The sequence below is a fragment of the Cervus elaphus genome, chromosome 4 (genome assembly GCF_910594005.1).
Source record: "Cervus elaphus chromosome 4, mCerEla1.1, whole genome shotgun sequence".
Lineage (NCBI taxonomy): Eukaryota > Metazoa > Chordata > Mammalia > Artiodactyla > Cervidae > Cervus > Cervus elaphus.
Window position 1 is genome coordinate 53,299,463 of NC_057818.1, and position 27,948 is coordinate 53,327,410.

Below are 27,948 nucleotides of genomic sequence, written 5' to 3' on the forward strand. Positions count from 1 at the left end.
CATGTGCCCCATCTCTGCACCTCCACTTCCCTGTCCTCCTCAAGGGACTCATCCGGTGGCCCTGGAATGATCCATAAGGCAGGCATCCTCCCTGGACAGTTACTTGTCCGGGGGAGGCAGTGCTACCAGCTCCTCCAGACTGCAGTGCCAGTGAAGCCAAATTAACCCATTATGCCAGGGGAGGAGCCACCCTGGGAGGGGAGCAGCCTGCTGAGGTCACTGGGGACACCGCCCTCGGAAATGCCAGCTCCTGCCCTGCCCACGGAGGGGCAAGCTCAGGTGTGGGGACAGGGATCTGGATCCCCTGAGGCCTGGGTGTGCCCCACTGAGTCAAGGAGCACATCCGTCTGGCCCTCATCGCCCCTGCCTCCGCAGCCTCGCCCGACGCCCCCCGCAGCCCCTCCTGCCTCTGGGATGTCAGCGAGCAGGCTGCCAGCTGAGCCTGCCTGACTCCCTGGGAATGCAGTGGACTTGGCAGGACAGGGCAGGCCTGGTGCCCAGTCCTCACTGAGCTGGGGAGGTCAGGGCCATCTCTGCTTCTCCGCTTCCCTGCCCTCATCAAGGAAGACCAATCGGGGGCTTTCACATTTTCATTTATTGCACTTGAACCCCGATTTCCTCATGGGTCCTTTGGCCCCGGCTCTCAGACACTGACATGCTGTCCCATTCCTGGTGGCCACCGCCTTCGGCTCTCCCTGGCTCATAGATTCATCTGGGAAATATAGGCACCACAGGCCCCATTCCGGACACTGGCCCCTGGGTCTTGAGCCCACTCAGGCCCCCTACACACTCATCTGGGCAGATGCAAGTGTTGTGCCCATAAGTCTTACATTCAAGGCCCACCTGGGCTGGCCTGCCCCTGAGTGAAAGGCGCTCAAGCCATGGGTCTGGGCTTGCCCCCCTGAGCCCAGTCCCGGGGATGGTGGGCTTCGCTGGCATGCACAGGGGCGTGCCCTGCAGGGTGGCCTGCCCGGGCTGCCCCGGGGGCGTGGTTGGCTCCGTTGGGGGTGTGGGGGGTGTCGCGGGCGGGGGACTTGGGCGGGCTGGGCGGCTTGAGAGTGCTGACTGCCCGGATGAGGCTCATGCGGCGGCGGATGGAGTGGTCCAGGTTGACCGTGCAGCGCAGCAGGCTCTGCGCCTCGGCCACGGTGAAGGGGAAGTCGGCGCCCAGGAAGCGTTCAAAAAGCTCGGGGTCGCCGTCCAGGTCGAGCACGTTCTTCAGCGGCTTGGTCATGGTGTGCAGCTCCCGGCTGTGGTCGCAGAACACGTCCCACAGGCGCGCTCGGGCCTCGGGAGCGCCCCCGGCCTGCTGCCGGTCCTCCAAGCACTGCAGGGCCCAGCTGAGGCGGCACGGCCACTGGTTGGCGAGCACGACCCAAGCCACGGCCTGGCGCGGCGAGGGGCCCCCGAAGTCCCCCTGCTGCTGCTGCAGCAGGCGCACGGTGATGGGCACGGTGTTGACGATGCGCCGCATGGACACCACGTTGTCGGGCACGTACTCGTAGAGGCAGTCGCGCTCGTCGTGCAGGCAAAAGAGCGCTTCGCGGATGCGGCGCGCCGCCTCGGCGTCGATGTGGCTCTGCGCGCGCTCGCCCCCCGCCTGCGTCTGCACCTCCAGGAGCTGCGCGCCCTCGCCGCCCCCGGCCCCGGCCCCGGCCCCGCCCGGCGGCCACAGCTTGCGCGTCATCTCGCGATAGAGCAGGTCGTCGCGGCTCTGCACGGCGTCGTGGAGGAACTGCAGCTTGGTGCGGCGGCCCATGATGGGCACCGAGAAGGGCAGCGTGACGGTGCGGTTGAGGAAGAGGTAGCCGTTGTCGGCCGTGCCCTTCATGGAGCCGGCGCTCTCGAGGCACGCGGCCAGGATGCTGGGGTCCACCACCAGGATGAAGATGAAGGGCGCGTGGCTGTCGGACAGCAGCGTGTTGATGGCGTTGAGCACGCCCACCACGCGCTCCGGGTAGCACGTGTCCAGCCCGGTGACCTCGAGCACGACGCGCAGCCGGCGTCGCTGGTAGATCTCCAGGAAGCACAGGAAGTCGGTGAGCAGCTCCACCTCCTTCTTCACCTCGCACATGAAGCCCAGCTGGCTGCCGAACTTCTCGCGCGACACCAGCCGCTCGATCTTCTTGCGCTGGCTCACGAACAGGTGCTTGCCCACCGAGTACACGGCCATGAGCAGCCCGGAGCCCGACAGCGTGGTGGCCGCGCCGCCGAACACCCGGAGCAGGCTGCTGTTGGTGGCGCGGTGGCTCAGCGAGCGGGCGCCCACCGACAGGTAGAGCAGCCCCACGCCCAGGCTGAGCACGGCCAGCAGCGCCAGCAGCGCCAGGCATACGCGGTGCCGGCACTGCCACTCGCGCTGGTGGAAGCCCAGCGTCGTGGCCGCCTTCGTGCCCAGCACCGAGTACACGCTGAAGGGCAGCGCGCCGTACTGGTGGCGGATGCCCTCGCACAGCGTGGTCACCAGGCCGGCCCACAGCTTGTCGGTGCCGGCGTACTGCCAGGCGCTGAAGCGGATGAAGAGGAACTTGACGTTCTTGCGCCGCAGGTGCACCTCGGTGATGATGGGCTGCAGGAACACCAGGTACCACAGCAGCTTCGGGAAGGCCCAGCCCCGCACGGGCCGCGGCCGCCACTGCACGCGCTCCAGCTCCTCGGCCTCGCGCTGGGCTGCCTCTTGCTGCATCAGCGCTGGGGGGACCGAGGGTGCAGGGGGGACGGTGTGAGCGGAGGGGACCTGCTCAGGCCAGCATGGGGGCCTGGATGTTAGGGAGTGCAGGGCCACCCCCAAGCTCTGGGCAGGTGCACAAGGGCGGAAGGAGAGGCCTGGAGCCAGGCTTGATCAGGGGAGGGTCTGAGGTGGGGGAGGTGAGAGGGGAGGCAGAAATAGAGCCCCCAGAGTAGAGAGGATGGCTTGGGGGCAGCCAGGTGCTGAGGAAGAGAAATGCAGGGCAGCAAGGATACCCCCTGGCTCCCATTTTCCTGGCTTACTGCCCCTCCTCCAGCTCTCAGCTCAGCTGTCACCTCTTCCAGGAAGCTTTCCCTGATACCCAAGCTGGGTCAGGTGACCCTGAGCTCCTCCGCTGCAGCCCTGCCCATGCTGGGTCCTCCCTGTCTGGGGACAGGTCTGTCTCTCGTGCTGGTGTGTGAGCCCAGGAAGGGCAGGGCCCCGGTCGTTTTGGCCACCCCGCGGCCTTGGGTGCTGGGAGACTGGAGGACTGGATCATGAGAGGTTGGGGGTAGGACCTTCCTGCTGGGAGGGTGAGTGAGTGAACCGGAAGCTCTGTTTGCTTTTGCCTTTTGGCCAGATCTTTTCTCTTCCCAGGACCCTGTTGTTTGCTCTGTGGCAACAACATGATGTGGGCTTGCTGAGCAGGTGTTCACCAGGGCTCGGCACGCAGGGGTGAGTCACCTCCGGTTTCTCTGGCGGTGACTGGGGTTGGGGGCTGAGCTGCAGCAGGCGTTGAACCTGGTTAAGTTTCAGCTCGTGTTTGCAGTTAACATTAGCTGTCAGGGGTCTTGTGGGTGCCCGGCCCTGGGCCCGGCTTGAGGAGAAGAGATGGGCTTGAGGAGCACAGAGCCCAGGAGGGACTCGGCAAGAGCCTGCAGCCTCGGCGAGGAGCCTGGGCTTTCTCCCAAGGGTGCTGCGGAGCCATGGGAGACTTCTGAGCAGGGGAAGGACAGGGCTAGATGTGTATTTTATTTTTTGTTGTTATTTGCTTAATTTTCTGACTGCAGTGCGTGGCATGTGAGGTCTTAGTTCCCTGACCAGGGATCGAACATGGGCCCCCTGTGGTGGCAGCATGCAGTCTTAACCATTGGACCACCAGGGAAGTCTCTCATAGATGTGTATTTTAGAAAGATTCCTTGCAGTGGATTTGGCGGGGCAGCGGGGGCGGGGGGGGCAAAGGCATGGGGAGGGACCTGGTAAATGCTGACCTATAGACCTCTGGACTGGGGCCGACTGACCTCAGGGACAAGCAGGTCTTGGGGAAGCCTGGGGCTGGGCAGGGACCCAAGGCTCCATTTCCCTTAATTCCTCTCTCCCCAACACCTGCAGGTCCTCACCCGTGATCTTGTCCAGCATCATGTGCAGGCGGCAGCCAAAGGGGGCATAGAAACCCACAGTCACCGGGACGGGCACGTGGCAGAGAGTCTTGGCCAGGCAGCTGCAGTAGACGTCATCCTCTGTCAAGATGTCTGGGGGTGCCGGGGGTGGGGAAACCCAAGTCAGCAAGGCTGGCCAGGCACCACCCTCCTCCCCTCTGCCCTCTGCAGCGCTCGCCCTCTTCCTGCACCGCCGGCAACCCCCTCCCCATCTCCCAGCTGCGACTCAGGCCAAAGCCCCCGACAGAGGTTTCTGCAGCCGCAGGCAGCCCCCTCCTCCAGGACCAGGTGTGCCCGTCTGGGCCCTGGGTCCGTACCCAGAGGTGTGTGGGAACGTGGCTGCCATGACCCCAGGTCACCAGGCTCATCATGGTCCCCCTCCGAAAAAATCTCACCACCTTTTCTTGAGGTTCCAAGGCCCTCAAATACTGAAGTCACCGCCTTCCACACTCAGAAGCCTGCCGTGTGAGTTTCTCCCAGCTCTGCCAGCCTGGCTGGAGCATGGACAGGCCCGGACAGCCACAGGCTCCTCAGCTGCCTGTCCACCCCTTACTCTGATCCCTCTCTGTTACCCGGTGCCCACCGTCACTGATCCTAAGCCCCACGAAGACACGGCTTCTGGTCCTGGCCCCTTTCTCCACATGGCCTTAGGCACAGTGCTGCCTCTGGGCCCCCTCCTCTGAACAGTGGGGTGCAGAGACGCCGGAGAGCGTGAGCGCCCAAGGGTCTGGTGAGGCCAGGCCCTCTGTCAATGCCGTGGTCTGGGGTGGCCCTTCAGGGCGCAGCTGTCCTGTCTGAGTCCCGGCATAGGGACTCAATGCGCAAGTGCTACAGCCCACTCTCCAGAGCAGGCCTGCTCTCCCGCCTTGGGCCCCCACTGAGCGCCAGTTCTTGGACAGAGTTGGGGCACCAGAAGGGTGGCTGGGTTGCAGTCGAGGGGGGCACTGGCCAGCCTCGAGGTGCTCGGTGGGGATGACACGCCCGCTTCCATAAAGGCCTCTGGGCTGCGTTATCCATCCCTTGCCCAGGGCCAGCGCTGGGCCTGGGGGCACAGTTGGGAGGGCAGGGGGCAGACTAGGGCCACAGCCAGCTGAGGCGGCAGCCAGGGAGGACCTGAGCCTGCTCTGGCTGACCTCACCTCACTAAGCCTCTACTTGCCAGTGTGTGAAATGGGCATCGTGGCCATGAGGCTGCGTCCTATTTTTTCTCTATTGATGAGGTTGTGCCTGACCTGGAGATGAGCTCAGCCGAGCTCTGTTTTCAAAACAGACCTGGAAGCCAGTGTGAGTCCCCACCTTTGATGCCACCTCCCTGGTCAGGTTGCCGGCCCCTCTTGCCTGGACTCCAGGAGTCGACTCTCACGTCACATCCCGAGTCAGCTCTGAGCCCTCACGGCTCCTGCCTCTCCAGGGGAGAAGGCCGACCCCTCACTGCAGCCAGGAGGTCCACAGAATCTGGCTGCCTTCCACCCTCTCGGACCTGTCTGACCTTCCTCCTCGCCTCCCCTGATCCTGCCACATGTACCTCCTGGTTGTCCCTTGAACCGGCCACCTCAGAGTCAGTGCATTTGCCATTGACTCAAGAGAATTGCCCCATTTTGCTCAAATGTCGACTTACTGGGGCCTCGCCCGGTGACCCTGCTTAATTTGCAGACCCCATCTCCTCTGCCTGCTTTATCCTTCCCCCAACATGGTTATCACCCAGTGACGCTCTTTTGAACTTTCCTATTGTTTCCTGTAAACCCACCTCCCCCAACTGCCTACAGAATGTGAGCTCCATGAGGGCAGCAATCTGTCTGCCCTGCTCCCTGGGGCGGTCCCAGACAGAGCCTGGCACTCCTGTAGGTGTCCATACCTAGTCACACAATGAAAGAATGAATGAATGAGTGGCTGGGTGTCACTTGTCAATGTCAGTCACGACACTGACAGAGGGCGTCCCCTCCCATGGTTGCACTGCTCTCTGAATCTCCCAGGCCACTCCACACCTCTGGCTGCAGCCGCACACTTGACCCATTTCCCCCACCCCCGAGCTGGCCAGCAAGCTCCCATGGCTCCCGACAGGTGAAGCAGCGGTGGCTGCCCCGAGGCCCAGGGTCAGGGACGAGCGCCCTCCAGACAGAGCCCAGACGGAGGGGTAAGGAGGGCAGGCCCCAGGCCCCTGCGGGAAGCAAGGTGGCAGGGACAGAGCCTGGCAAGGGGAGGCTGGGTGAGCACCGGAGCTGTAGGAGGTGAAGCAGCCGCAGGCTGCGGGGGCGGGCAGGGGCCGGGCGTCCGAGGGCCTGCTGGGTTCCAGGAGGGTGCCGGCTGCGGAGGGCAGGGCTGGGCCGCCGGTGGCCACGGTGAGTGAGGTGGGGGGCGGCTGGGGGGCGCTGGCCGGCTGCGCGGAGGCAGCAGTGGTTGCAGGTGGCCGCTTCTGGGCCCCGTGAACAGAGCAGAGATGCTGCTGCGGGGGCTTGGGAGGCGGGGGCTGGGGCTGCCGCCTCTGCTGCTGTTGCTGCTGGGTCGGGGGCTGGGGGCCCCGGCGACAGCCGCCGCGCCCCCCCTGGCGGCCGTGGTAGGCCGGCTGCCGGCATGCCTGGGGGGTCGGCCGACCGGGCCTGTGGGTGCCAGGTGCCGCTGGGTCGTGGCACCCCTGCAGACAGCATCCTGGAAGGAAGGAAGTGGGAGTGACTGGGCCTGGGTCCCCGAGCCCTGAGGGCACTGGCAGGAACCGGGTCGGGTCTTCAGGTGGAGGGGGGCTCAGGAGAAATCAGAGAAAAGAGGAGAACAGGGTGAGGCCCCGTGCTGCGTGTTCCCAGGCCTGGGGTGGGAGGAAGGGTAGGAGGTGCAGGGGCCTGGGCTTCAGCCAGGTCAGGGACTAGAGTGGGGATGCTGTCCCGGAGTTCCTGCTCCCCCAAATTCCCCAGTTCTCGGGTGTCCCCCAGTGCGGGCACTGAGAATACTCCATTGGGAACTGGCCCGGTTGGTCCAGAGGCCGGAGTGACGGGAGGTGACTGTGGAGAGGGGACAGGGTGGGGACTAGGAAAGGGGGGTGGGCCTCACACCTGAGCTCAGATGAGGCCCTTGGGAAGGGGGCTGCCCTGGGAGGCCCCAAGCAGGCGGAATCAGCCCTGCTGGGCAATAACCACCCCCTCCCCACCCCAAGCAGGAGCACCTGTGGTCACCATGATAGGCTGGACCCCCACTTCCTTCATACGCTCATTGTGGGGGGCTACGGTTTGCCCTCTGATCCCTCCCTCCCACCACACTGCTCCCCCCAGGTGGGGGGCAGTCCCCCCAGGCCTAGTGACTCGGGGAGGAAATTCTTCCCATGCTGGGGGAGGAGGGCAGGCCAGGTGGGCCTCCCAGGGTCCCACATGGCCCCATGTGCAGACGCCTCTATGGTGAGTGCTGGTGGCTTTTCTCTCTTGGGGCCTGAGGGTCTTCTGCTTGGCCATCCCCCTTAGCCACCCCTCCTTGCTGCCAGGACCCCCCCCAAAACTGAACCCCTACCTTTTCGGTGCCCCAACTCCGGGTCCAAGTAGCAGCGCTCGGCGGCGATCCGGGGGGGCAGGGCACCCTTGGCAAAGTGGACGGTGTAGTGCTGGTGCATGGTGGCCGGGGGCCTGCTCAGGGAGGGGGCGGGAGGGGCCCGGCTCAGTGCCCAGCGCCCTCGGGTGCCGGCTGCCAGAGCCAACCCCCGGGGCAGCTCCCAGAGCCAACCCCCGGGGCAGCTCCCTGAGACCTGCCGGGGATGAGCCCCCCTCCCTGATGCTGGGTGCCACGTTAACCCAGGTGGGGTGGAGGTGCTCCTCCAAGTAACACTGGGAGGTCTGGATGGGGTGCGGGGGGCAGTCGGCGAGGCCCCAGGTTGGACGGTAAGGAGGGTAATATGGGAGCTACTGGGCGTTTCCAAGAGGCTGGGACAATGAGGGTGCTGAGCTGGGGTGGGCTGGGAGCTGGTGGGTGGCTGAGTAAAACCGGTGGGGGGGAACTAGGTATTGGGGGTTTGTGCTGTGGGATGTGGGGGCTGGCGCCCTTTGAAACCAGCACAATCAGTGATGAGAGGTGGGAGCAGTGAGCCACCCAGCGAGTGACTGGAGTCTCAGGGCTGGGGCGTTAGGGATGTAATGAGGGGTTGGAGGGAGGGGGACTCTCGGGGAGAAAATGAAATCGGCGTGGTCCGATTTGGGAGAGGCCGGGAGAGCAAACTGGGGATGAGACCGGGCGGTGGAGGAGGGCACCGGGGTTTAAAATGTGAGGTGCCCATTTTAAGGATGGGAAGGATGCTGCTTAGAGGCAGGGACGGGTTGGGGGGGCCGCCGAGGGGCAGAGGAAACGGGGTGGTGAGGGTTGGGGACCAGGCGTGTGACCCCCACTTACCCCACCCCACACCCACCCGGGCCTGGGGTCTCCCCGTACCTGAAGGCAGCCTCGCAGCCCCAGCTCCCCGCCCGGCTCTGTGCCAGCCCCTCCGTCCAGCAGCGTCAACGCCGCCCCGACTACGCGGAGGCCCCAGAGCCAGAGTCTAGGAGCCGGGAACCCAGCCACCCGACCGGTTTGCCCGCCTCGTCCCCGCCCCGTCCCCAGCAAGCCCTCCCAGTCCCCATCTGGTGCGCCCCACTTTCCAGGACTAGGGTGCCCCAGGTAAGGCACGGAGACGGCAGGCCTCGGTGCCGCCCAGGGAGGGCCCCGCCACAGGGTCTGCAGGTCTGGGCGCCTCGACTGCGGGCGGGCAGGAAGGAAGCCGGGAGCCCAGGCCCAGGGAAGGAGCCATCCCAGCTTCGGGTGCCAGCTCCTCCTGGGCCGGGTGACTTCCCCTCTCTGAGCCCGGCTTCCTCACTGCTGAGTGGACTGGCGTCCGGGCTGGCCTCTCGTGGCCGTCGGGAGTCCGCCGAGCCCAGCACCTAGAGCTCGGCAACAGGCGCCAACCGACCCACATACCAGCTGCTCCAGATGCTTCACATAAAGTGACGACACGCGAGTTCCTGGCTCATTAGGAGCCACGCTCGGTGGACATGCTTTTCCCTTTTGGGGCCCGACACACAGCTTGTGGGATCCGAGGTCCCCAGCCAGGAACTGAACCCCGGCCCCAGCCATGAGAGCACAGGGTCCTAACCACTAGACCACCAGGGAACTCCCCACATGCTTCTCTACAGTAACGCCCCTTCTCCTGATGACGCCCCCGCAGGGTGGGGGTGAGGCCTGCCCTGCAGATGAGGAAACAGGACCCACGGAGTCCCCCCCACCCCAGGTCTTAGGGAGGCTGAGTCGGGCTTTGCAGGCAGTGTTTAGTGCCAGGTGGTGAAGGCGCCTTGCAGACATTCTTGGGGGGTGGGGGTGGGGAGGAGGCACCTTAGATACCTTGGAGGGGGGCCCCTCTGCTCTCCAGGGTCCTGTCTCCGTGCGGCTGCTGCTGGGGTGATGGCGCCAGCAGAGGTTTCCCCTGGGAGGTGGGGGAGTGACCACTAAGCAGCGCCCAGGACCAGAGAGAAGGACACCGACGGGCCCTGCAAGGCACCCAGTGACCAGACGCCACCCCCTGCAGCCCAGCTATGCCTCCTTCCCTTTTCGCCAGGCCTCCCAGCAGCTTCTTCCTTCTCGTCCTCGCCAGCTCAGGACTCTACCCCCATCCTGATCAAGCAGGCCAGGCTGGCATGTCTGAATCAGGGGTGGGTGGGTCTGTGGGGGCCCCTCCTGGACCGCCCCTGGGCATCCTGAGGGCAGGGATGGCCCCAGGTTATTCCCCCACTCCTCCACCACCACCCGCCTGCCTGCAGAGTTTAGCTGAGTGACCGAGATTCATTTGGGACTCATCTCACAGTGCCAGCCTCCAGCCAGCGACCCACAGGGAAGCGCGAGTGAGCAGCCGCTCCAGGGGATGTGGTGGGCAGCGGAGCGGCGGAGGCTGCAGGCTGCTGGAGTAGGCGTTTGGGGAGGCGGCCAGGCAGGAAAGGCCCCTGCTAAGGCTCGGAGGCAGCCCAGGGACTGCAGGGCTCGGCTGTGTGCTGGGGAAGGGGCTACATGCGGTGTCTGCACCAGGCGCTATGGAGGCAGAGGAGCCCCAGCCCCTGGGGGGGGTCTTAGGCAAGGGGACTCCTCCTCCCCCCATTCGGGTCGATCCCAGCCTCAGGTTACAGCTCCAAGGCCATGGTACTTACCCACCTCAGGCAGCGAGTGGCAGAGCCCGGCAGAGTCCAGACGGGTGATGCCCCCAGATGCTATGAATGTAAACAGGGGAGGTGGTGGCAGGGGGTGGGGTGCGGGCACGGAGGCTGAACTGCCCAGAGACTAGTCAGCAGGGCCATTGTTCTGGGTATGACTTGCATCCGCCAGGCACGTGAAGCATGTGTTAGAGAGTGTGTGTGTGCATGTTGGGGGAGCTGAGGGTGTCTAGCCCACCCACTCATCTTCCGTTGTTCCTGGCAGCCCCCCAGGCCAGCCCACACCTGGCAGCAACTCCAGGGGCCCCTGGCCCAGCTCCCAGGGAGAGGTCCATTCTTTAGGCCCTGCTGAGCAGAAAGCGGTCCCAGACTTGTCCATGCTGGCAAGGCTGCCCGTCCCGGGGGCCACCCTCGCCTGCCAGGTGTGCAGGGCGGGAGGCGGCCAGCCCCAGGGCTGAGGCTGCAGCGGAGGGGACCCGGGGTGGGGGGGAAGCCACAAGGGGTGTTTGTGCACAGGGCCCATGACACACACATTCGCTTTGCCCCTGCCCCCAGCCCTCTAGAGTGACCCCCCCCCCCCACTTTCCACGCTGAGTCTGGTTCCACCTACAAAACCTTTATTGAGAGCCTGCCCTGTGGAGGGACGTGTGTGATGTGGACCCCCCCACACCAGCGCCCGGGACACCCCCACTTCCCTCTGACACCCATCTGTTGGGCATCTGTGACACCCTGCAGCGCGGGGACCCCGGTCTCCCCAGCACCAGCCCCCAGCACAGGCAGCAGCGGGGGGGGTCTCTGGGCCGGGGTGCTGTGAGGCTCATCTGGGAGTGGGACCTGGGGCTCCTCAAGGTTTCTGGATCACCACCTGGAACTTACCTGGAAGAGAAGGGCTGGCCTGAGCTCGAGGCTGGGGCCGGAGTGGAGAGAGAGGAGGAACCCCAGCCGCTCCAAGCCATTCACCCGGGCCCTGCGCCCTCAGCCCCGGTGGCCCTGGCTGGACCTCGTTTCCTCGCTGGCCTGCGATGGTGGTGCCCCAGCCCCACCCCCGGCCTGCGCCCCAGGGCTGTGTGGGTGGCTGGGGGCACAAAGGTCAGGCAGCAGGTCAGGCACGTAGGTTGTGGGGGAGGGGCCTGGCCCAGTTTCAGAGGCACGTGTGGCTCGGATCCTGCCAGCTCAGGCCCCAGTCCCCCGTGACGCATGGCCCTGGGGATCGGTAGAGGGGACGACACCCGAGGGAAAGGGGGCCTGGAGGGCTGGCCCCCAGGTAAGGGTGGGGCCTCGGCTTGTCCAATGGGGGGGCACTGTGGGCCAGCGGGGCCCCGGCATCAGGAGGACACCCCCTCACACTGGCTGCCTTTGGAGCCCCTCAGCCCAGCACGCCACCACCCCCTACCCAGGTGACTTCTATTGTGTCCACCTGGGTTCTCGTGCTGGGAAGAGTGTTGGAAACCACTAGCCCAGGTCCTTATCATGGGCTCTCTCCTCCAGGCTGGCATGTCCCGGGGAGGCAGTCTAGGAGGACATCGGGGCAGGTACCTGCTGTGTGGCCTGGGCCCGTGACTTCAGCTCTCTGGGCCACAGATTCCCATTTGCAGAGGGGCTGGGCAGCCCGGCCCCACCTCCGTGGCCCCCGGGAGCGGGGGGCAGGGGGCACCCCCTGGCACACTCGAGGGATGGGAACCTCCCCCCACCCCAACTCACAGGCGGGCAGGGCTGCCACGGAGGCGGTGACCAGGCTCTTGACGCCCAGGGTGCTGAGGGTGCCACGCAGGAGGCCGCAGGTGAAGGCCAGGAACTGGGGGCGGGGGACACGGGTCACCGTGGGCAGGGCAGGGGGAGGCCAACACCCCGGGGCCACGCCGGGCTTGAGGGTTCACGAGGAGAGGAGGGTCCGCCTCCCTCTCCCGGGGTCCTGGGCTTGGGAAGAGGCCTGCCTCAGGCCAGAGTTCTGCCCGGTACCTTGGGCGCTTCCTCCAAGTACTGCAGACCCGAGGCCATCCGGACAAGGAGGGGGAAGCTGTTGTCCTGCAGGACGTAGGTCCCCTGGGGACAGAGGAGGGTCCGAGGGAGCCGGGGTGGCGCCTGTACCTTTGTGGGCGGGCGGCGCCAAGGGGAGGCAAGGGCCCAGCACCACCACCCTGAGGTCTGGAAGGACCCTTCCCTCAAAACGGCTGTGGTCGTCTCAGGCCATCCTTCGGGGCTGTACGAGGACTCACGGGCCTTCGGATCAGGGCCTGGTGTCCCCCCCTCTGATCCCCTGCTGCACGACTTCCAGGGTGCCCAGTGGGGAGAAGGTGCAGCCCAGGCCATCGGGCCACCAGCCGGGCCCAGCGTGGGCGCCTAATGGGAACAAGGCCTGGGTGCAGACAAGCAGCGTCAGGCCGAGGCAAGGCGGCCAGCCGCAAGGGGCCTGTCCTGGGTGGGGCTTGTGGGGAGGCCCCGAGGGGGGCTGGGCCTGCTGTGACTGCCCTGAGCCGGGGTCCCCTCCCTGGGTCTCGGGGGCTCCGGCCTCTGCCCGTTGTCTGGCCGGAGGGGCACGCACCTGGTGGTTGGTGCGGAGGCTGTCCATCTGCTTGTGGAACACGGCCACCCACAGGTCTTTGCACAGGAACTTGAGGACGTCCAGCTCTTCCCTGAAGGCTAGTGTCTCCCGGGGCAGCCTGGGGGGGCAGCGGCAGACACCGTGGGGGCCGGGCTGGGGGAACCCCGGGGTGAGGAAGAGGGAGGAGACCGGCCTGGCATCCTCTGTGCAGGGAGGCACCCTCCCCGCCCGTTTGCCCAGGAAGGGACCCCACCGCGGGGCCTGCCCGCCTCTCACCTCTCGCCCAGGGCCTGGCCCACGCGGAAGCCCATGCCCTCCAGGACCAACAGGCTGGTCTTCTGTCCCTAGAAGCCCAGCGAAGGGAGGCTCAGGGGCCCTCGGCCACCTCCAGCTGGTGGGGCAGCTGAGGGGGGCTTGTGCATCCCTGCTGGTGCAGGGAGCTAAGACCCAGGATAGAGGGCTTCCTGAGTGGCAGGCTGGCTCCACAGACCGCACTGGCCCTCAGGCCCCACTCGCCCTCACTCCAGGAAAAATGGGGGTCTTGCCCAGGCTCAGCCTCACCCCTATTGTCTTTCCTGGCAACTCCCATCACTTCCTGTGTGTACTTTTCAGCGTCCATCCTTACAACACCGTGTGGGGTAGCACCCCCATCACTCCAGAAACTCAAGGTGACTTAGCCTGGGGCTCATGTGGCGAGCAAGGGGGCTGCAGTGAAGGGGCCATGAGGGGTGGGCCCCCGGCCCGGCCAGCAGGCGGCTGAAAAGTCAACTGTGATCATGGGGCCTTAACTATGAGCCGAGACTCCTGGGAGGGACCCCCCGGGGCTTAGGGGAGGCAGGGGTTCGGTGTGCTCGGCGAAGGCAGTGGTGGCCGAGTGGCCTTCCGGGGGGCCAGGCTAGGGTCGCGCGGTGGGGGGCTGAGGCGTGGGGACCAAACGACAGGAGGCCACACTTGGTGTCTGTCCACGTGCCCTGGAGCGCGGATGGCGTGGCTGGAGGACAGCCGACCTGTGTGACCCAGAGAGAGCTGAGTGGCCCTGACTTAGGGCATCAGAAACACCAGGACGGCATTAGGGGGGCCAGGCACACACCGGGGCGCGTGAGAAACATGCTGGACGAGCAAAGTGAGGACTCGGGACCTGGGCCTACGCTAGGCCAGATGCCTTGGGCAGACCCCCTCGTTTAACAGCCCCTTAAGGTAGGCTGTGTTTCACATTTTGGAGACCCGGGCACAGAGGGGTTAGGTCAGACCTCTCAGAGGCACCTTCGGACCCGAGCAGGTCCGGCTCCTGCATGCAGGTGGCTGACGGGCAGGCGATCAGGGCAACACTCGCAGCTGTCCGTGCCCCAGGGAAGTGGCAAGGGCTGAGGTTGGCCAAGGGGAGGTGCCAGGATTGGGGGGGGTTGTGGAGCAGAGATGCCCCGTGTGATGGCCCCCTCCTCTGCTGGGCCACGCAATACCCAGACCCTGGCCCGCCATTCCGCCTTCCTCCTGTGGGAACCGGGCCTGGGGAAGGACACAGCTTCCTGCCCGTGACTCTGACGTGTGCTCTCTGGTGTCCTCCGACACGGCAGGGCTGGCCTTGGTGGGGGGCGCCAGGCTGACTAGGTGACTAAGGTGTTCGACGTCTGAGCTCGGCTGTGAGGAGCAGAGAGGGGAACACATGCCTGGTGGCTGGGTCCAGGGTCCGGATCCTTACCAGCTGTGGGCCTGGGGCAGTAGCCAGCTGCCCTGTGCCTCAGTTTCCTCCCATGTAAAAGGAGGCCCTCGTGAGGATTAAAGGAGTGGATAAGTGCAAGCCCAGCGCCCCGAGTCGGGCTCAGGATGCGGTACTGTCGTCATTTGCGGCCTCTGCACCTGTCAGCCTGCTGATGAGCTGATGTGAAAGGGAAGGAAAAGCCCACGAAGGAGGGGCTCTGTCCTGTGGGCGGACGCGTCTCAGCACCTGGTTCCCCGCCCGGCCCTCGCCAGGCCTCTGCCGCTCTTACATCACCTCCCCGCTCAGGAGAACTCCTGGAGGGGGTCGGACGGGGCTCCACTCTGACCAAGCGCACCTGTGTTCCCAGGACTCCCCATTCATCCCGCGGTCACTTCCTAGCTCCCCTCCAGGAGCTTGCACACCATGCCTAGTGGGGATGACAAGCTGGTGACAGGCTTAAGGCGGGGGCCCCAATCTCCAGGGGTGGGTGACCGGCAGCCTGCAACACAGCTGCTGCGGCTGCTGGCCCCACGGTCTCAGCCCTCGGAAGAGGCCAGGTAAATATCTGCTGCACTGCAGAGACGGGGGGTGGGAGCGAGGGGGCATAACGCCAGCAGGGGTGAGGAGAGGCAGTGGGGAGGGGAGCCGGGAGGAAGTGTGACAGGGCGTGGGTTTTGGGGGAGGGGAGGGCGGCAGGGCTGGCACAGCCCAGGCCCTGCAAAAGCTGCCCCGACACTAGGGGGTCATCACTGCTCCGGAGGGAGCGCGAGGGGCCTCTCCCATCTTGTCCTGAGCCTCTGGAGCCCGGGCCAGAGCCAGAGCGTTTCTGGGCTCCCCGCACCTGCCGCAACCAGAGCCCACGGAGAGGAACTGAGATGATGGGAGAAGCAGGGCAGGGGGACCCCCTCAGAGAAGGCTTATTTAGCATGGGCACCAAGGGCATCCATGAGCAGCACGGGCGCTCGGAGGAAGGGACGAGCCGACAAGGGAACGTTCGTGGAGATGAATGTGGTGGCCAGAAGAAATCTCTTTGCGAGGGAGCCGAAAAAGAAAGAACTCTGCAAAGTCGCTAAAACCTCACAGATTGTTAAGGGGAAAAAAAGAAAAGAAAAGTTGACACATGGAAAGAGACCCAGAAAGTCTACGATTCCTCTGAGCGCCACAGATGGAACAACAAGGGGAGAAGAAACAATGAAAGAGGAAAACGTGCTCAGCCGCACTCTGCTAAAGGCGGATTCAGGCCTCCAGGCTGAAAAGGGCCAGAGCTCCGAGCAGGAGCAACGCCAAACAAGTAAACCACACTGCCTCCCCCGAGCCATCCTGGACTGCTGGGTGGGGGCGCTGCGTGCCGGGCCCCTCAGTTATCTGTGAGGTTCAGCCCCCACAGGTGGGGCCACTCTATGCTGGCCCAGGGCAGGGCAGTCCAGATCCTGCCTCAAGCACAGGGAGAAGGGATGACTTCTGACTTCCCCAGCGTGAATGGCCCCGGAAGATGCAAAAGAAGTATGGCAGGGGGGACTTCTCTGGTGGTCCTGTGGCTAAGACTCCGAGCTCCCAGTGCAGGGGACCCAGGTTCGATCCCTGGTCAGGGAACTAGATCCCACATGCCGCAACTAAGGGCCTGTGTGCAGCAACTAAAAGACTGAAGATCTGGCGTACTGCAACTAAGACTCGGTGTGGCCAAAGAAATAATTTTTTTTTTCTTTAAAAAAAGAAAGTATGGAGAGCGACCAGGTGGGAGCAAACCTCCCAACCTGTCGCCGGTCTTCTCCCCCATCATCCCCCCAGGCAGTCTCCACACAACCGCAGACCCCACCTTCTCCGCTGACACTCCAAGAGCTCACCCGGTCCCCTGTTTCTCTGCCCCTCCCCTGTGCTCCGGGCTCCTCCCCCGCCCAATCTCCACCCCTTCTCATCCAGGTGGCCAGGGAGGGCCTCCGAAGAGGTAAATCTGAGCCCGGCGACCTCAGGTTAAACCTTCTACGGCCCCCAGCACCCTCAGGACAGAGCCCCAGTTCGCTCACAGAGGCCCCACTGCTGGCTCTGCAGCCTCAGAGGGACCACGCCCCAATGCCATCCACTCTTTCAGGAACCAGGTGGTTTCCCAGGCTCTGGCCTGGGGACAAGGACTGTATCTGATGGCTGCTCCACCACCCCGCCCCGCCCAGGCCCTCCTGAGAGAAGGGACTGGCTGAGCACTCACTGGGCTTAGGTGGACAAGGGCCCGGCCCGCACGGCTGTTCCCGGGCCTCCAGAGGACAGCTCATTCCCACGCTGACTTAACTCCTTTGCCCACAGGTTCCCCTTATCGTCAAAGCTCCTGAGATGGACAAACCACAGCCGCCTCCTCTTCCTCCTCCTCCCCTGCCTCTTCCTCCCGGAACTTTTCCTGCTCAGATAACAAAGGCCCTTTGACCTTCCTGTTCCTCCAGCCAGCCTTCCACTCAAGCCATAACCCTCCAGGAGAATCCATTCAACAGCTACAAATAACCAGGCAGGACGTGGAGATCAAAAAGCCCTAAACAATGACTGTGGCTCCTGGGCGCCTGGCGGTGGCGGCAGAGATGAACCAGCCACCATCGCTTTCTTCAAAGGGCTCTGGGGCTGGTGCAGCTGCTGCCACAGACAAGCTCTGACCCGGATGCCCGAGTCCTGATTTTGCCTCTGATCCTGGAAAAGCCCTTCCTGTCTGGTGCCTCAGTCCCCTCTCCTGTAAAATGGGGTAATAACATCAACCCTGGAGGGCTGTTCTGAGGACGAAATCAGATAAAGCACTGTGCTGGAGCCACGAGAAGTATCCCAAGAGGCAGACAGGACACTTGCTGGACCACAAAGAAGGAGCGGAGAGGGGAGGGGCCAGGAGCAAAAGAGAAAAGACTGCGGGAAAACCAGGCAGCTGCCCACGACGTGCCTCTGAGAAACGGAGTTTGCCAGCTTGAAGGTATGTGGGGAGATGGCAGTCCTCACTCTGGCTGCACACGGGAACCACCCGGGAGCTCTGAGGGCCAATGTCCAGGCCACCTCCCAGCCCAGCTCTGCCGGAATCCCTGGTGCGGGGACCCCAGCACTGGGGCCGCAGAGGCAGCCGTGCAGAGAGCCAATGCCAAAGGTCATGGGCACACTCGTGCTCTGAAAACCCTGTGCTGAGCAAAGCTGAGTAACCGCGTGTCCCCCACACTTGCTCGGCCACATCAAAATCCTCCCAAGAGTGTCAAGGAAGATGCTGAGACAGGTGAGTTTATAGCACAGGTTTTGGAAGTGGGAGGCCCAGTTACATTCCTGACTCTGCCACTTGACAGCAGAGACTCCATCCATCAAAGCCTCTGTTCCTTGTCTACAAAGCGGGCAGGATCATGCTGACCTCCGTGGGTTGTTAGGCGGATCAAATGAAATCAGGAAGGTGAGGCCCCTGCAGGCACCTGGTGGGTGTTACTGTTGGCCACAATACTAAGTGAACCCCAGTCCCTACCCTCACCCTCCACAGCACAGGGGCTGCGCTCACTTTTTCAACAGACCCACACTAGGATTTCCCTGGTGGTCCAGTGCTAAAGAATCTGCCTGTCAGTGTAGGGGACACGGATAACATCCCTGGTCCTGGAAGGTTTCACACGCCGTGGGGCAACTAAGCCCATGCCCCACATCTACTGAGCCTATGTGCCACAAACACTGAAGCCTGCACACCCCAGAGCCCGTGCCCCACAAGAGAAGCCACGCCAGTGAGAAGCACCGCAACTAGAGAAGCCCCTGCTCACTGCAACTGGACAAAGCCCAAGTGCACCAACAAAGGCACAGCACAGCCAAAACCAAACAAATAATAAATTAAAAAGTATATACATCCATTCTGAGGACCTACTATATGGTGATCAACGCAGACCTGGTCCCTGCCCACACCACACAGCACGAAGCCTGGCAGAGGAGACAGCAGTAATTAAAGGATCATAATCCAGATTTTTACAGTGGGTGGGGAGGGGGAATGTGCAAACAGAACAAAGATACCCCCACTTCCACTGAGAGCTTCCCTGAGGAAGGGACATTTGAACTGAAGGATTAATAGGTGTTAATGTAGTATCGACGTGGCAGGTAAAATAAGCTGGAAGATGAAGAAGGGGGCTGGTATGGAGTAGAGAGGAGGGAAGCCACACGGCAACAGGGAGGGGACAGATGGGAACTGTATTTAGACAGTGGAACAGGCTGGGCCTGACTGATGGCTGGAGGTGAGGGAGTAAAGGTGGTTATTGGAGACCCCTGGGTTCCTTGTTTGAATGCCAGGATGGATGGGGCTCTGGGACACTGCAACCCTCTCCCTGACACATAGGCAAGTGCACTTTCCCTCTCCCAAGTGTCATCATTCTCATAGCATCTCCCCAAGGTACAATATAGATGCATTTATCTGATTCATCTGTTTCCCCCACTACAACGTAAGTTCCAGAAGGCAAGAGTTTTGCACAGTTTGCTGAGTAGTCTCTAGCCCCTACAGCAACGCCTGGCACCTTGCATGTTTTAATAGTTAAGAGTTTGTTGAATCTATGTTGGAATGATAACAAGCAACAGCCTTGTTAGGGCTCCTGGACTGGGAAGGAAACACAGATCAATAAAAATGTCTTGCATGTTGACGATGATGATACAATAATAATGAAAGAAGTGGGCATAATACCCACTTATTAAGCATCTACTTTCTCTCTAAACATTCTTCTTAGTACCAGATTTTAGAACAGAGTTCCATGTTTTGAGGGCTTATGATGTGTTAGACATGGCACTAAGTACTTTAAAGTCGGAGCATTTTTCATAAGGACCAACTTTCAAAATTCCAAGCACGCTCTAAGGCCTCCTCTTGCCTGGAATGTTCTTCCCGCTACTTATCCCCAGGGCTTGCTTCTTCCCTTCTTTTCCTCAGAAAGGCCTTCCTCCACCAGCCACCAGCCACCAGCCACCACTCCATCCCTTTTCTCTCCCTGATTCTACTTAACTTTTCTTTATAGGACTTCTCACTAGCAGGTGGCACATTTATTGCTATTTTTATTGTTTGCCTGGGTGCCCTGCTCAGTTGTGTTAAACTCTTTGTGACCCCAGTCCGATAGGCTCCTCTGTCCGTGATATTTTCCCTACAAGAATACTGGAGTGGGTTGCCATTTCCTCCTCCAGGGGATCTTCCCAATCCAGTGATCCAGCTCACGTCTCCTGCATTGGCGGTGGATTCTTACCACTGAGTCACCTGGGAAGCTCATTGTTTGTGTAAATTTCCTACTAAAAGGTTAAGCTTTGTGAGGACAAGGAAGCAAGTGCCTGGGAAACAGTAAGTGCTCAGTAAGTTTGTTGAATGAATGTCTCACCGAGCCTTAGGTGCTGTTATGATCCCATTTTACAAGGGAGTAAACTGAGGCACGCAGATCGAATCACTGGCTTTCATACACAGGGTGAGTGGCACAGGCGGAATTTAACCCGGGCAGTAAGTCTTCAATATATACCAAGCAATCGTAATTACTACCCTCTTACTCTGTGTCAGGTTTTGAACTAGGAGCTTGTCCCCGAGTTGTCTCGCACAGTTTTAGGAGTAACCCGCGAGGGCGGCCCTGTCCGGACCCGGCTTTGCCGAGGCGGAAGCCGGCAGTGGAGGTCTCTCCGCGATCAGGGGCGGGCGGGTATTCGACCCGGACCGCTGCCGCGCCCTCCGTGCCTCCCGGGGGCCTCGACTGGCTTTCCAGCCGCGGCCCGTGGCTCCTCCCCACCAGGACCCGGCGCTCACCCCGGGGCCGGGGTCTGGATCTTGAGCCCACAGCTCCGCTACCATCTCGGTGTGGAGAAACTCGAACAGTGCCGGGTCCGCCATGCGCGGGTCTCAGTCGCCTAACAACCGCTCAGCGTCTCGTGTTCTCATTGGCCCAGTTGGGCAAACCCCGCCTCCTGCTTCTTAAGTGCGGCCCGCCCACCCCTGCTTCCATTGGTGTTTCTGGCTAGCCCCGCCTTCCGTTCCTGGGCTCTCGTGGTGCGCGCGTGAACCCGGGAGGGCCTGCTTTGTCTGTATTGGCCGCACGTGACAAGCACCTCCGCCCTTCCAGCTGTTTCTTCACCGTTTCCGGGTTCGCGAGCGTTTCCATTGGTCGAGTCGCTGGTTACACGTGACAGCTCGTCTTTTAGCCTCTCTATTTGTCCACTCTTCTCGCAGCACAACCCGGAAGCGCCAGCCCAATAGCTTTCCTATTGGCCGTGCCCTTATTCACGTGGCTCTTTACAGACGCCCCAACATCTAGTCCGGAGGGCTTACTTCCTGGTTGGTAGTCGGGCGGCCCGGGTGATAGGCCGCCAACACCCGCCCAACTTTCTCCCCTATTGGTTGGGGCTGCCGCGCTCCTCGGTAAAGACGCCGCACTTCGGATAAGTAGAGGATCCCGCAGGCTCGGAGCTCTGGTGACCCGGTACGGTCTTCGGTGATAACGCCCCCCCCCCCCCCGCCCCTCGTGCATCCTCCCCCGAGTCCAGTTGGACTGTTACCCTTTCTGTGATGGAGGCCCTGGTTCCCGAGCGGCTCAGAAACTCGTGTGCTTCCGAATCCGTCACAGGCTAAGAGGACAGTGCGGAGGGTGTGGCCTCTGCTAGGAAGCAAAATTGGGAAGAGTTTAGTTTAGGATTCCGGGACCTCGTGTCTCAAGAGTCTTGATCGAGCTGGTGGTCCTGTTTCCCCATCAGTACACTGAAGCGGCAGAGTCCAGTAGTTCCTACCATCATTAGGGATGATGGGCTCAGTTCGCAGAAACTGAGGCCCAGGCAGGCAGTGACCCCAAATTAAGATAGTGGAGGAGGTGAGAATCCAGAAACTGCGGCTTTTAACCACGGCAGGGCGCCCGCCTCTCATATCATCCTTTCCCGCGTCTTCTCCCTAGCTCGCGCCATGGAGTCTCAGAGTCGTCCGCGGAGGCCGCTGCGGAGGCCTGAGACTTTGGTTCAGGGGGAAGCGGCCGAGTCGGACTCGGATCTCTCTGCGTCCTCGTCGGAGGAGGAGGAGCTGTACCTGGGCCCCTCGGGCCCAACGCGCGGCCGCCCCACGGGACTGCGAGTGGCTGGGGAGGCCGCGGAGACCGACTCAGACCCGGAGCCGGAGCCGAAGGCCGCGCCGCGGGACCTGCCTCCGCTCGTGGTGCAGCGGGAGACGGCCGGGGAGGCCTGGGCGGAGGAGGAGGCCCCGGCGCCCGCCCCCGCGCGCTCGCTGCTGCAACTCCGGCTGGCTGAGAGCCAGGCGCGGCTGGACCACGACGTAGCGGCCGCGGTGAGCGGCGTGTACCGCCGCGCGGGCCGTGATGTGGCCGCCCTGGCCGGTAGGCTGGCGGCTGCCCAGGCAGCGGGATTAGCTGCAGCCCACAGCGTGCGTCTGGCGAGGGGGGACCTCTGCGCGCTGGCGGAGCGTCTGGACATCGTGGCCAGCTGCTGCCTGCTGCCTGACATCCGCGGTGTGCCGGGGACCGAGCCTGAACAAGACCCGGGACCGAGAGCCTAGCCATGACCCACTGTCTCCACTGACTGTGCCCTGGGGGTAGGCCTTGCGGCCTCTTGACCTGGCTCTCTGCTCTGTTTAGCCACCCACCCATCTTGCTGTCACCCTCAGGGATAACCTCGCCCCTGGATAATGCTGTGTGTGTTTCTGTGTGTATGTGTGTGTGTATGTGTGTGTGTGTAGCCCTGCTGGACCGTAGCATCTGGTTCCTCCCCCTGGGCTTGGCCTTTGCTTCCTGGTTCAGAGGTTGTGTCTGAAACTTGACTCCAGCTCCTGGGTACCTAGCTTCCCTTTGATATATCTCCCTCTTAAGGGCTCATGGAGCCTCATCTTTCCTTTCTCTGCCTTCCTCAGTTTGGTTTCTGTTCACAGGGGCTGGACCTGATTTCTCCCCACGGTAGCCCCAGAATCCGGTTGAATGTCGATTCCCTGATATCTTCCTTTACTCTGTTTACTCCCTCGGCTCTATCTCTCCTCCTTGCCCCGCTTCTGGAATTTTGTCCCTCTAATCTGGACCCTTTTTCTACTCCCCAGGCTTGGCCTTCATTCCGTCTCCACCTTCTGGTCCTTGCTTTGCCACCTCTTGGCTCCTTCTCCTTGGGCTTAGCGCTACCCTCTTGGCCTCATCTTGTTTCCTGGGTCCAGCTGTACCCTTAGTTTTGGTTCTGCTTCTTTCTGCTTCTCCCATTCTGTTTAAACTACCTGCTTATGTCTGGACTCCAGGGATCCCCTATGATTTTCTTCATCAGGTCCAAGATGAGGCTCCCTCCTGACCCAAGGAGGTTCCCCCCCCCCCCCCCCCAGCTGTCCAGGCCCAAGGTGACATCTCTTCCAGGCCCAAATTGGTGTATCCTTCCCGCCCCCCCCCCCCCCCCCCCCCCCCGCCCCAGGCCGAGATTATGCCTCCTGCCTAAGCTCCAGGTATGAGCTCCAGGCCTCAGCCTGACTCACCAGGCTGAGAGTGCCCCTAGCAGGCACTGAGGGCCCAGTACAGACTCGCCCTGGAACTTTAAGTGCAATATGACACCACTTTGCAGATAAGGACCACAGTGGAGTTTGTTTGTTCACTATGTTCCTTGGAGGCTATGGATGCTAAACGGCTTGGATTTCTGGGTTAGCTCCTTCTGTCTCCTCCTCCTCACTGCTCCCTCCTCTCCCAGCCCCTGCCCCTCAGTCCCATTCACATGTATTCCCCTCCCCCACTCTCTTATCCCAACCTGAGCTGAGATCTGAGCTCCCAGGATGAAGAAATGCTGAGGAAGAGCGTTGTATGGCAAACTCATTAAAACTCAAGACATTCACTGATATGATCAGTTCCTCTTATCTCCCCATCTAAGCTGGGGGCCAGTCGGTTGGCGATTCTACTGCAAATGTGAGTCCCAAGAAAGGGAATCCTTCCTACCTGGCCGATTGAAAGTAGACCTGTAACTAGGAAATTGGGGCCCCAAGTTTTTTCACCCTGGTTCTGCACTTACATGCATTTTGTTCATTCACCACACATTTACTGAGCTCCTGTTCTCTGCCTGTCCTGAGCCAGTCACTGGGGATGCCCCACCCAGGCTGGGCCCTCTCAGAGCTGACAGTCCACCAGGGAAGACAGACATGAAAATGTTATTGTATAAGTGGATAGTTTTAATAATTGTAATTAAACTTTGACTGTAATTTTTCTGGCATTGTGGTTAGTACCCTAAAGAAATGCAGGAGGTTTGTGAGAGTGTAACTGAAATCTGTCAGACTTTGTTTGGAGGATGGTCAGATGGCTTCTGTGAGGAAGTGATGAGTGAATTTGAGCCAAACCCTGAAGGTGTAAAAAGATGAAACATGTCGGGTGAAAAAGTGTTGTGAGCAGCAGGAGCAGCATATGCAAAGGCCCTAAATCAGGAGAGGGCATAGCCTATTTAATAACAGAAGAGGGTGATATCTTCTAGTCTCTACCTGGAATGGGGAGACGAGGGGAGATGGGGGTGGTGAGTGCTGTGCCAGCAGGGGCCAGACAAAGCTGGGCTTTTAAACCAAGTAAAAATCCTTGGTCTTTATTGAACAGCCAACAAGCAGAGAATGATGCCATCTGGTAAATGTGTTGTGTGAAGGAGCCTCAGTCTGGTGCTTCTGCAGTGTGGCTGCCTCTGAAAAATACCCAGAAAAACTGGTTTTGAAATCAAACGTCCTTTTTTAAATGTACAGCTGAGCTCAGAGCATGGGAAATCTGTACCCAAATTGCAGAGGTAGCTTCAAACCACAGTTGTCCTGACAGTATTTGCCAATACCAGATATTCAAATCCTTGGGTTTTTTTTTAATAATTTATTGAAGTGTAGTTGATTTACAGCATTGTGATAATTTCTGCTGTGCAGCAAAGTGATTCAGTTATTTTTGTTGTTCAGTCACTCAGTCATGTGACTCCATGGGCTGCATGCAGCACGCTGGGCTTCCCTGCCTTTCATTATTTCCCGGAGTTTACTCAAACTCATGTCCATTGAGTCTATATATGTTCTTTTTCATATTCATTTCCATTATGGTATATAACAGGATATTGAGTATAGTGCCCTGTGCTATGCAGCAGGACCTTGTTGTTTATTCTATATATAATAGTTTGCATCTGCTGACCCCAAACTCCCAATCCTTTGCTCCCCTACCCTCTTGGCAGCTACACGTCTGTTCTCTATGTCTTTGAGTCTGCTCTGTTTTGTAAATAAGTTCATTGGTATCCTGTTTTAGATTCCACATGTAAGTGATATCATATAGTATTTATTTTTCTGTGTGACTTACTTCACTTAGTATGATCATTTTAGGTCCGTCCAGTTTGCTGCAAACGGCCTTTCATTCTTTGTCATGGCTGAGTAATATTCTGTTGTAGACATATATTACATCTTCTTTTTCCATTCCCCTGTCAGTGGGCATTTATGTTGTTTTCACATCTTGGTTGTTGTAAGTAGTGCTCCTGTGAACACTGGGGTGCTTGTGTCTTTTTGAATCATAGTTTTTGGATTTATGCCCAGGAGTGAGACTGCAGGATCATATAAAATCTTGGATTTTAACAGCTGTTGGACCTTGGGCCAGGCGGTTTGGAGGCAAGCAGAGGCCCCTGCATAAAACTTAGTCCCTTGAAGAGCTACATCTTCAATGAAAGAATGTGGTAGGAAAAAAACCCTGAGTGATACCATTGAGGCACACTTAGAAAACTTGTCCATTTTGGCTTGGGCTGTGCATAAAGGGACTATTTCCTCAGGGAATTTGTAACTACAGGCCTTTGTTCAGGCCTGATTCGGGTTTGGGTTTACCCTTGTAGAGCAGTCCAGGAAACCAGAAATGAACTGAAAGTAGGCCACAGCCAGGGGATACACCCTCAACTGGCCTTATGCGGAATTACAGCAGATTAATACAGACCAAACAAGCTCACAATTGAAAAATGCCAGGCGTACCTGATGATAAAGTAATGAACTAGTGTGGGCTGCTGGTTCCTTTCCCCAACTTCAGCCTTGGAGAAACTGGAAGAAAGAACAAAATCAGGATCGGAGGAAAAGAAAAATGTTGAGAAGTCTTCAGGGACAAAGAGAATTCTGGTTCTGGCATAGTATAACTGGTACTTATTTCTTTGTAATAAATGACCAAAAACTTGGTGGCTGGAAACAACTGTTTTATTATGCCCCAGATTCTGTGGGTCAGGAATTCCAGCAAGGCTCAACAGGAAAATTCTTTGGTTCCTTGGAGTAATGACTGAGGTCACTGAGGTGTTCAGCTGCCAAGTGGGTTGGCACAGAGAGTCCCACGTGATTTCACTCAGGTGCCTGGACTACACTTACTCAAAGATTAGGCTCGCTGGCTGAAGTGTCTATAAGTGGCCTTCTCATATGGCTCAAGCTTCCTCCTAACATGGCAGCCCCTAAGTCATCAGATTCCTTACATAGCAGCTCAGCTCCAAATATGTTTCAGTTTTTTTTACTTAAAACTTTACTTAAAACTTCATGCCATGTAGCATGTGGGATCTTGGTTCCCGACCAGGGATCAAACCCATGTCCCCAAAGCACGGAGTTTTAACCATGGACTGCCAGAGAAGTCCCCAAATATATTTCAATGGACAAAGTAGAAGCACTCGGGAATGTTCTAACAGTTACTAGCTAGTCAGTAAGTCCAGCCAAGATTCAAAGGCAGGAGTGGAGGGGAAGGAGACATGGACCTTTGATGAATGATAGTGTCCACCTTTGTGGATCTATTTTGAAATCACTACAGGTAGATGGGAGAGTGGATTGTGGAAGAGGCTTTGACTGTTTTGGTCCCTCTCTTTCACCTTGCCTTGAATAAATGATTGCCTGAGACAACAGCAGCGGCCACGAAGACCCTCTGGGGAGGGTGAGGTCACATCAGGGGTGTTCCAGATCCCTATTTTATTTAATGGGTTATAACATATTCCTCTCATGGCTTTGTGTCCAGTTTGGCCAGTAGGATCTCTTTTCAAGCTGGCTTCTGTGTCCTGTGACATTTCTCCATCATTGTATGAATGCTTTCTTGCTGTCCAGCACAAGATGATCTAGGTACATCTTGTATTTTTCTGTGCCTCAGCCTTGGAATCAGCCATCTGTGCATGGGTCCCTGGTTCCTTTTAGTGGGAAATGGTGTTTAGAAGCCAAGATGTGGGTGCTGGGTGTGCTCACTGCTAGTGAAGTATTGCTACTCCCAGGCCCTCTGAATGCACAGACCTAAAACAAAAACAAACAAGGCAAGCAAAACTACAAAACTATGTAATCAAATAATAATTCAATAATGCAAATAATTCAAAACAAAACTACATAATCCCCATACACACATCTTAAAATTGGTTTTATGTTTAGAGTGGTTCACAACAAAATTGAGTAGAAAGTACAGAGAATTCCCATATGCCCCCAACCCTGCCCCTCACAGCCTCCCCCACTATCAATATTCCACACCTGAGTGGTACATTTGTTACAGTCGAACCTAATCAACATCATTACCACCCAAAGTCTACATTTTAGAATTCACACTTGTTATACATTCTATTGTGCATGCTTAGTTGAGTCTTGACTCTGTGAGCCTTATGGACCATAGCCTGCCAGGCTCCTCTGTCCATGGACTTCTCCAGGCAAGAATACTGGAATGGGTTGCCAATTCCTTGTCCTATAGATTTGGACAAATGTATAAATGATACATATCTACCAGTAGAATGTCTATATGAAATAGTTTATAGTTTCCCTGCCCTAAAAATCATGTGTGTTCTGTCTCTTCCTCCTTCCCTTCCCCCAGCCCCTTGGCAACAACTGATCTTTTTCATGTCTCCACAGTTTTGCCTTTTCTGGAATATCGTACAATTGGAATCTTACAATTCCAATTGGAACGTAGCCTTTTCAGATAGGCTTCTTTTGCTTAGTAATATGCATTTAAGTTTCCTCCATGTCTTTTCATGGCTGGATAGTTCATTTCATTTTTTTTTTTTTGGCTGATCACTGGACTTAATTAAGATACAATCACTGATAATTACACAGAAGCTACTTGCCTAGGCTGAAATCCTTGAGGTTCACATGAACTTAGTTACACAGATAAATGGCATGTTCGGAACCATAGGAAATAACCCCATGCCCAGGTGATGAAGGCTGGGGTGAATGAATCTGCACACTTATTTCAAGCCGTCAAAACCGCCTGTGGGCCACACAGGGGTCCCTTGTATGCCAGAAGTCGAAGAGCTCCTCTGTGCTGTACTGTTTCTGTGACCCGGAGGATACATGCTCAGAGTTCTAGCTACTCCCGAGCCTTTACACATTTCTCCAGCTGCTTGCATTGCTCTCTCACTGTTAGGGGATCCACCAATTCCTCCTCCTCTTCCTCCTCCTCCTCAGGGTCTCCGGACCCGATCAGCATCCTTTGTTCATCCTTTAGCCCCATGTCCCGCTGTGTTTCTGGACTCAACACAAGCAGCAACAGCCTAGTTAATTTCTTTTTAGCACTGAATAATATCCCATTA

At 59.3% G+C, this 27,948-nt stretch overlaps 3 protein-coding genes and 1 pseudogene across 10 annotated transcripts; 1 reads left to right on the top strand and 3 right to left on the bottom strand.

Moving 5' to 3' along the window:
* Positions 1-582: 582 nt before the first annotated feature.
* NKPD1 (NTPase KAP family P-loop domain containing 1) lies at positions 583-11,196 on the bottom strand. 7 transcript variants are annotated; one of them, XM_043899465.1, is made up of 6 exons: positions 11,126-11,196; positions 9,450-10,306; positions 7,599-7,711; positions 6,321-6,752; positions 4,069-4,200; positions 583-2,691 (listed from the first exon to the last, which is right to left on the bottom strand). In XM_043899465.1, the coding sequence occupies exons 3-6, from the start codon at positions 7,696-7,698 to the stop codon at positions 875-877; spliced, it is 2,481 nt and encodes an 826-aa protein (XP_043755400.1). In that variant the 5' UTR covers positions 7,699-7,711; positions 9,450-10,306; positions 11,126-11,196; the 3' UTR covers positions 583-874. The 7 variants fall into 7 exon arrangements, with proteins under 7 accessions (XP_043755400.1, XP_043755401.1, XP_043755398.1 ...); XM_043899466.1 differs by lacking the exon at positions 11,126-11,196 and having other exon boundaries at positions 9,450-9,531; positions 10,251-10,717; XM_043899463.1 differs by lacking the exon at positions 11,126-11,196 and having other exon boundaries at positions 9,450-9,531; positions 10,247-10,717.
* TRAPPC6A (trafficking protein particle complex subunit 6A) lies at positions 10,845-20,586 on the bottom strand. Of its 2 annotated transcripts, XM_043899471.1 has the most exons (6): positions 20,234-20,586; positions 13,068-13,135; positions 12,792-12,909; positions 12,209-12,292; positions 11,951-12,044; positions 10,845-11,125 (listed from the first exon to the last, which is right to left on the bottom strand). In XM_043899471.1, the coding sequence occupies exons 1-6, from the start codon at positions 20,315-20,317 to the stop codon at positions 11,094-11,096; spliced, it is 480 nt and encodes a 159-aa protein (XP_043755406.1). In that variant the 5' UTR covers positions 20,318-20,586; the 3' UTR covers positions 10,845-11,093. The 2 variants fall into 2 exon arrangements, with proteins under 2 accessions (XP_043755406.1, XP_043755407.1); XM_043899472.1 differs by lacking the exon at positions 13,068-13,135 and having other exon boundaries at positions 12,792-12,944; positions 20,234-20,556.
* A 164-nt stretch (positions 20,587-20,750) lies between these two features.
* On the top strand, positions 20,751-23,688 carry BLOC1S3 (biogenesis of lysosomal organelles complex 1 subunit 3). The gene is made up of 2 exons (XM_043899470.1): positions 20,751-20,903; positions 21,369-23,688. Exon 2 carries the CDS (start codon positions 21,377-21,379, stop codon positions 21,977-21,979), a length of 603 nt encoding a protein of 200 aa, XP_043755405.1. The 5' UTR covers positions 20,751-20,903; positions 21,369-21,376; the 3' UTR covers positions 21,980-23,688.
* A 3,928-nt stretch (positions 23,689-27,616) lies between these two features.
* Positions 27,617-27,869, bottom strand: LOC122692782 (annotated as a pseudogene).
* Between the last annotated feature and the right edge of the window lie 79 nt (positions 27,870-27,948).

Coding starts and splice junctions, on each gene's coding strand:
- NKPD1 (XM_043899465.1), bottom strand. CDS start 7,698: ATGCACCAGCACTACACCGTCCACTTTGCCAAGGGTGCCCTGCCCCCC. Junction 6,753..7,598: donor GGAGTTGGGGCACCGAAAAG/GTAGGGGTTCAG, acceptor CCTTCCTTCCAG/GATGCTGTCTGCAGGGGTGC. Junction 4,201..6,320: donor CTTCACCTCCTACAGCTCCG/GTGCTCACCCAG, acceptor CGGCACCCCCAG/ACATCTTGACAGAGGATGAC.
- TRAPPC6A (XM_043899471.1), bottom strand. CDS start 20,317: ATGGCGGACCCGGCACTGTTCGAGTTTCTCCACACCGAGATGGTAGCG. Junction 12,910..13,067: donor GGCCAGGCCCTGGGCGAGAG/GTGAGAGGCGGG, acceptor CTGCCCCCCCAG/GCTGCCCCGGGAGACACTAG. Junction 11,126..11,950: donor CGTGGCAGCCCTGCCCGCCT/GTGAGTTGGGGT, acceptor CTTCTCTTCCAG/GTAAGTTCCAGGTGGTGATC.
- BLOC1S3 (XM_043899470.1), top strand. CDS start 21,377: ATGGAGTCTCAGAGTCGTCCGCGGAGGCCGCTGCGGAGGCCTGAGACT.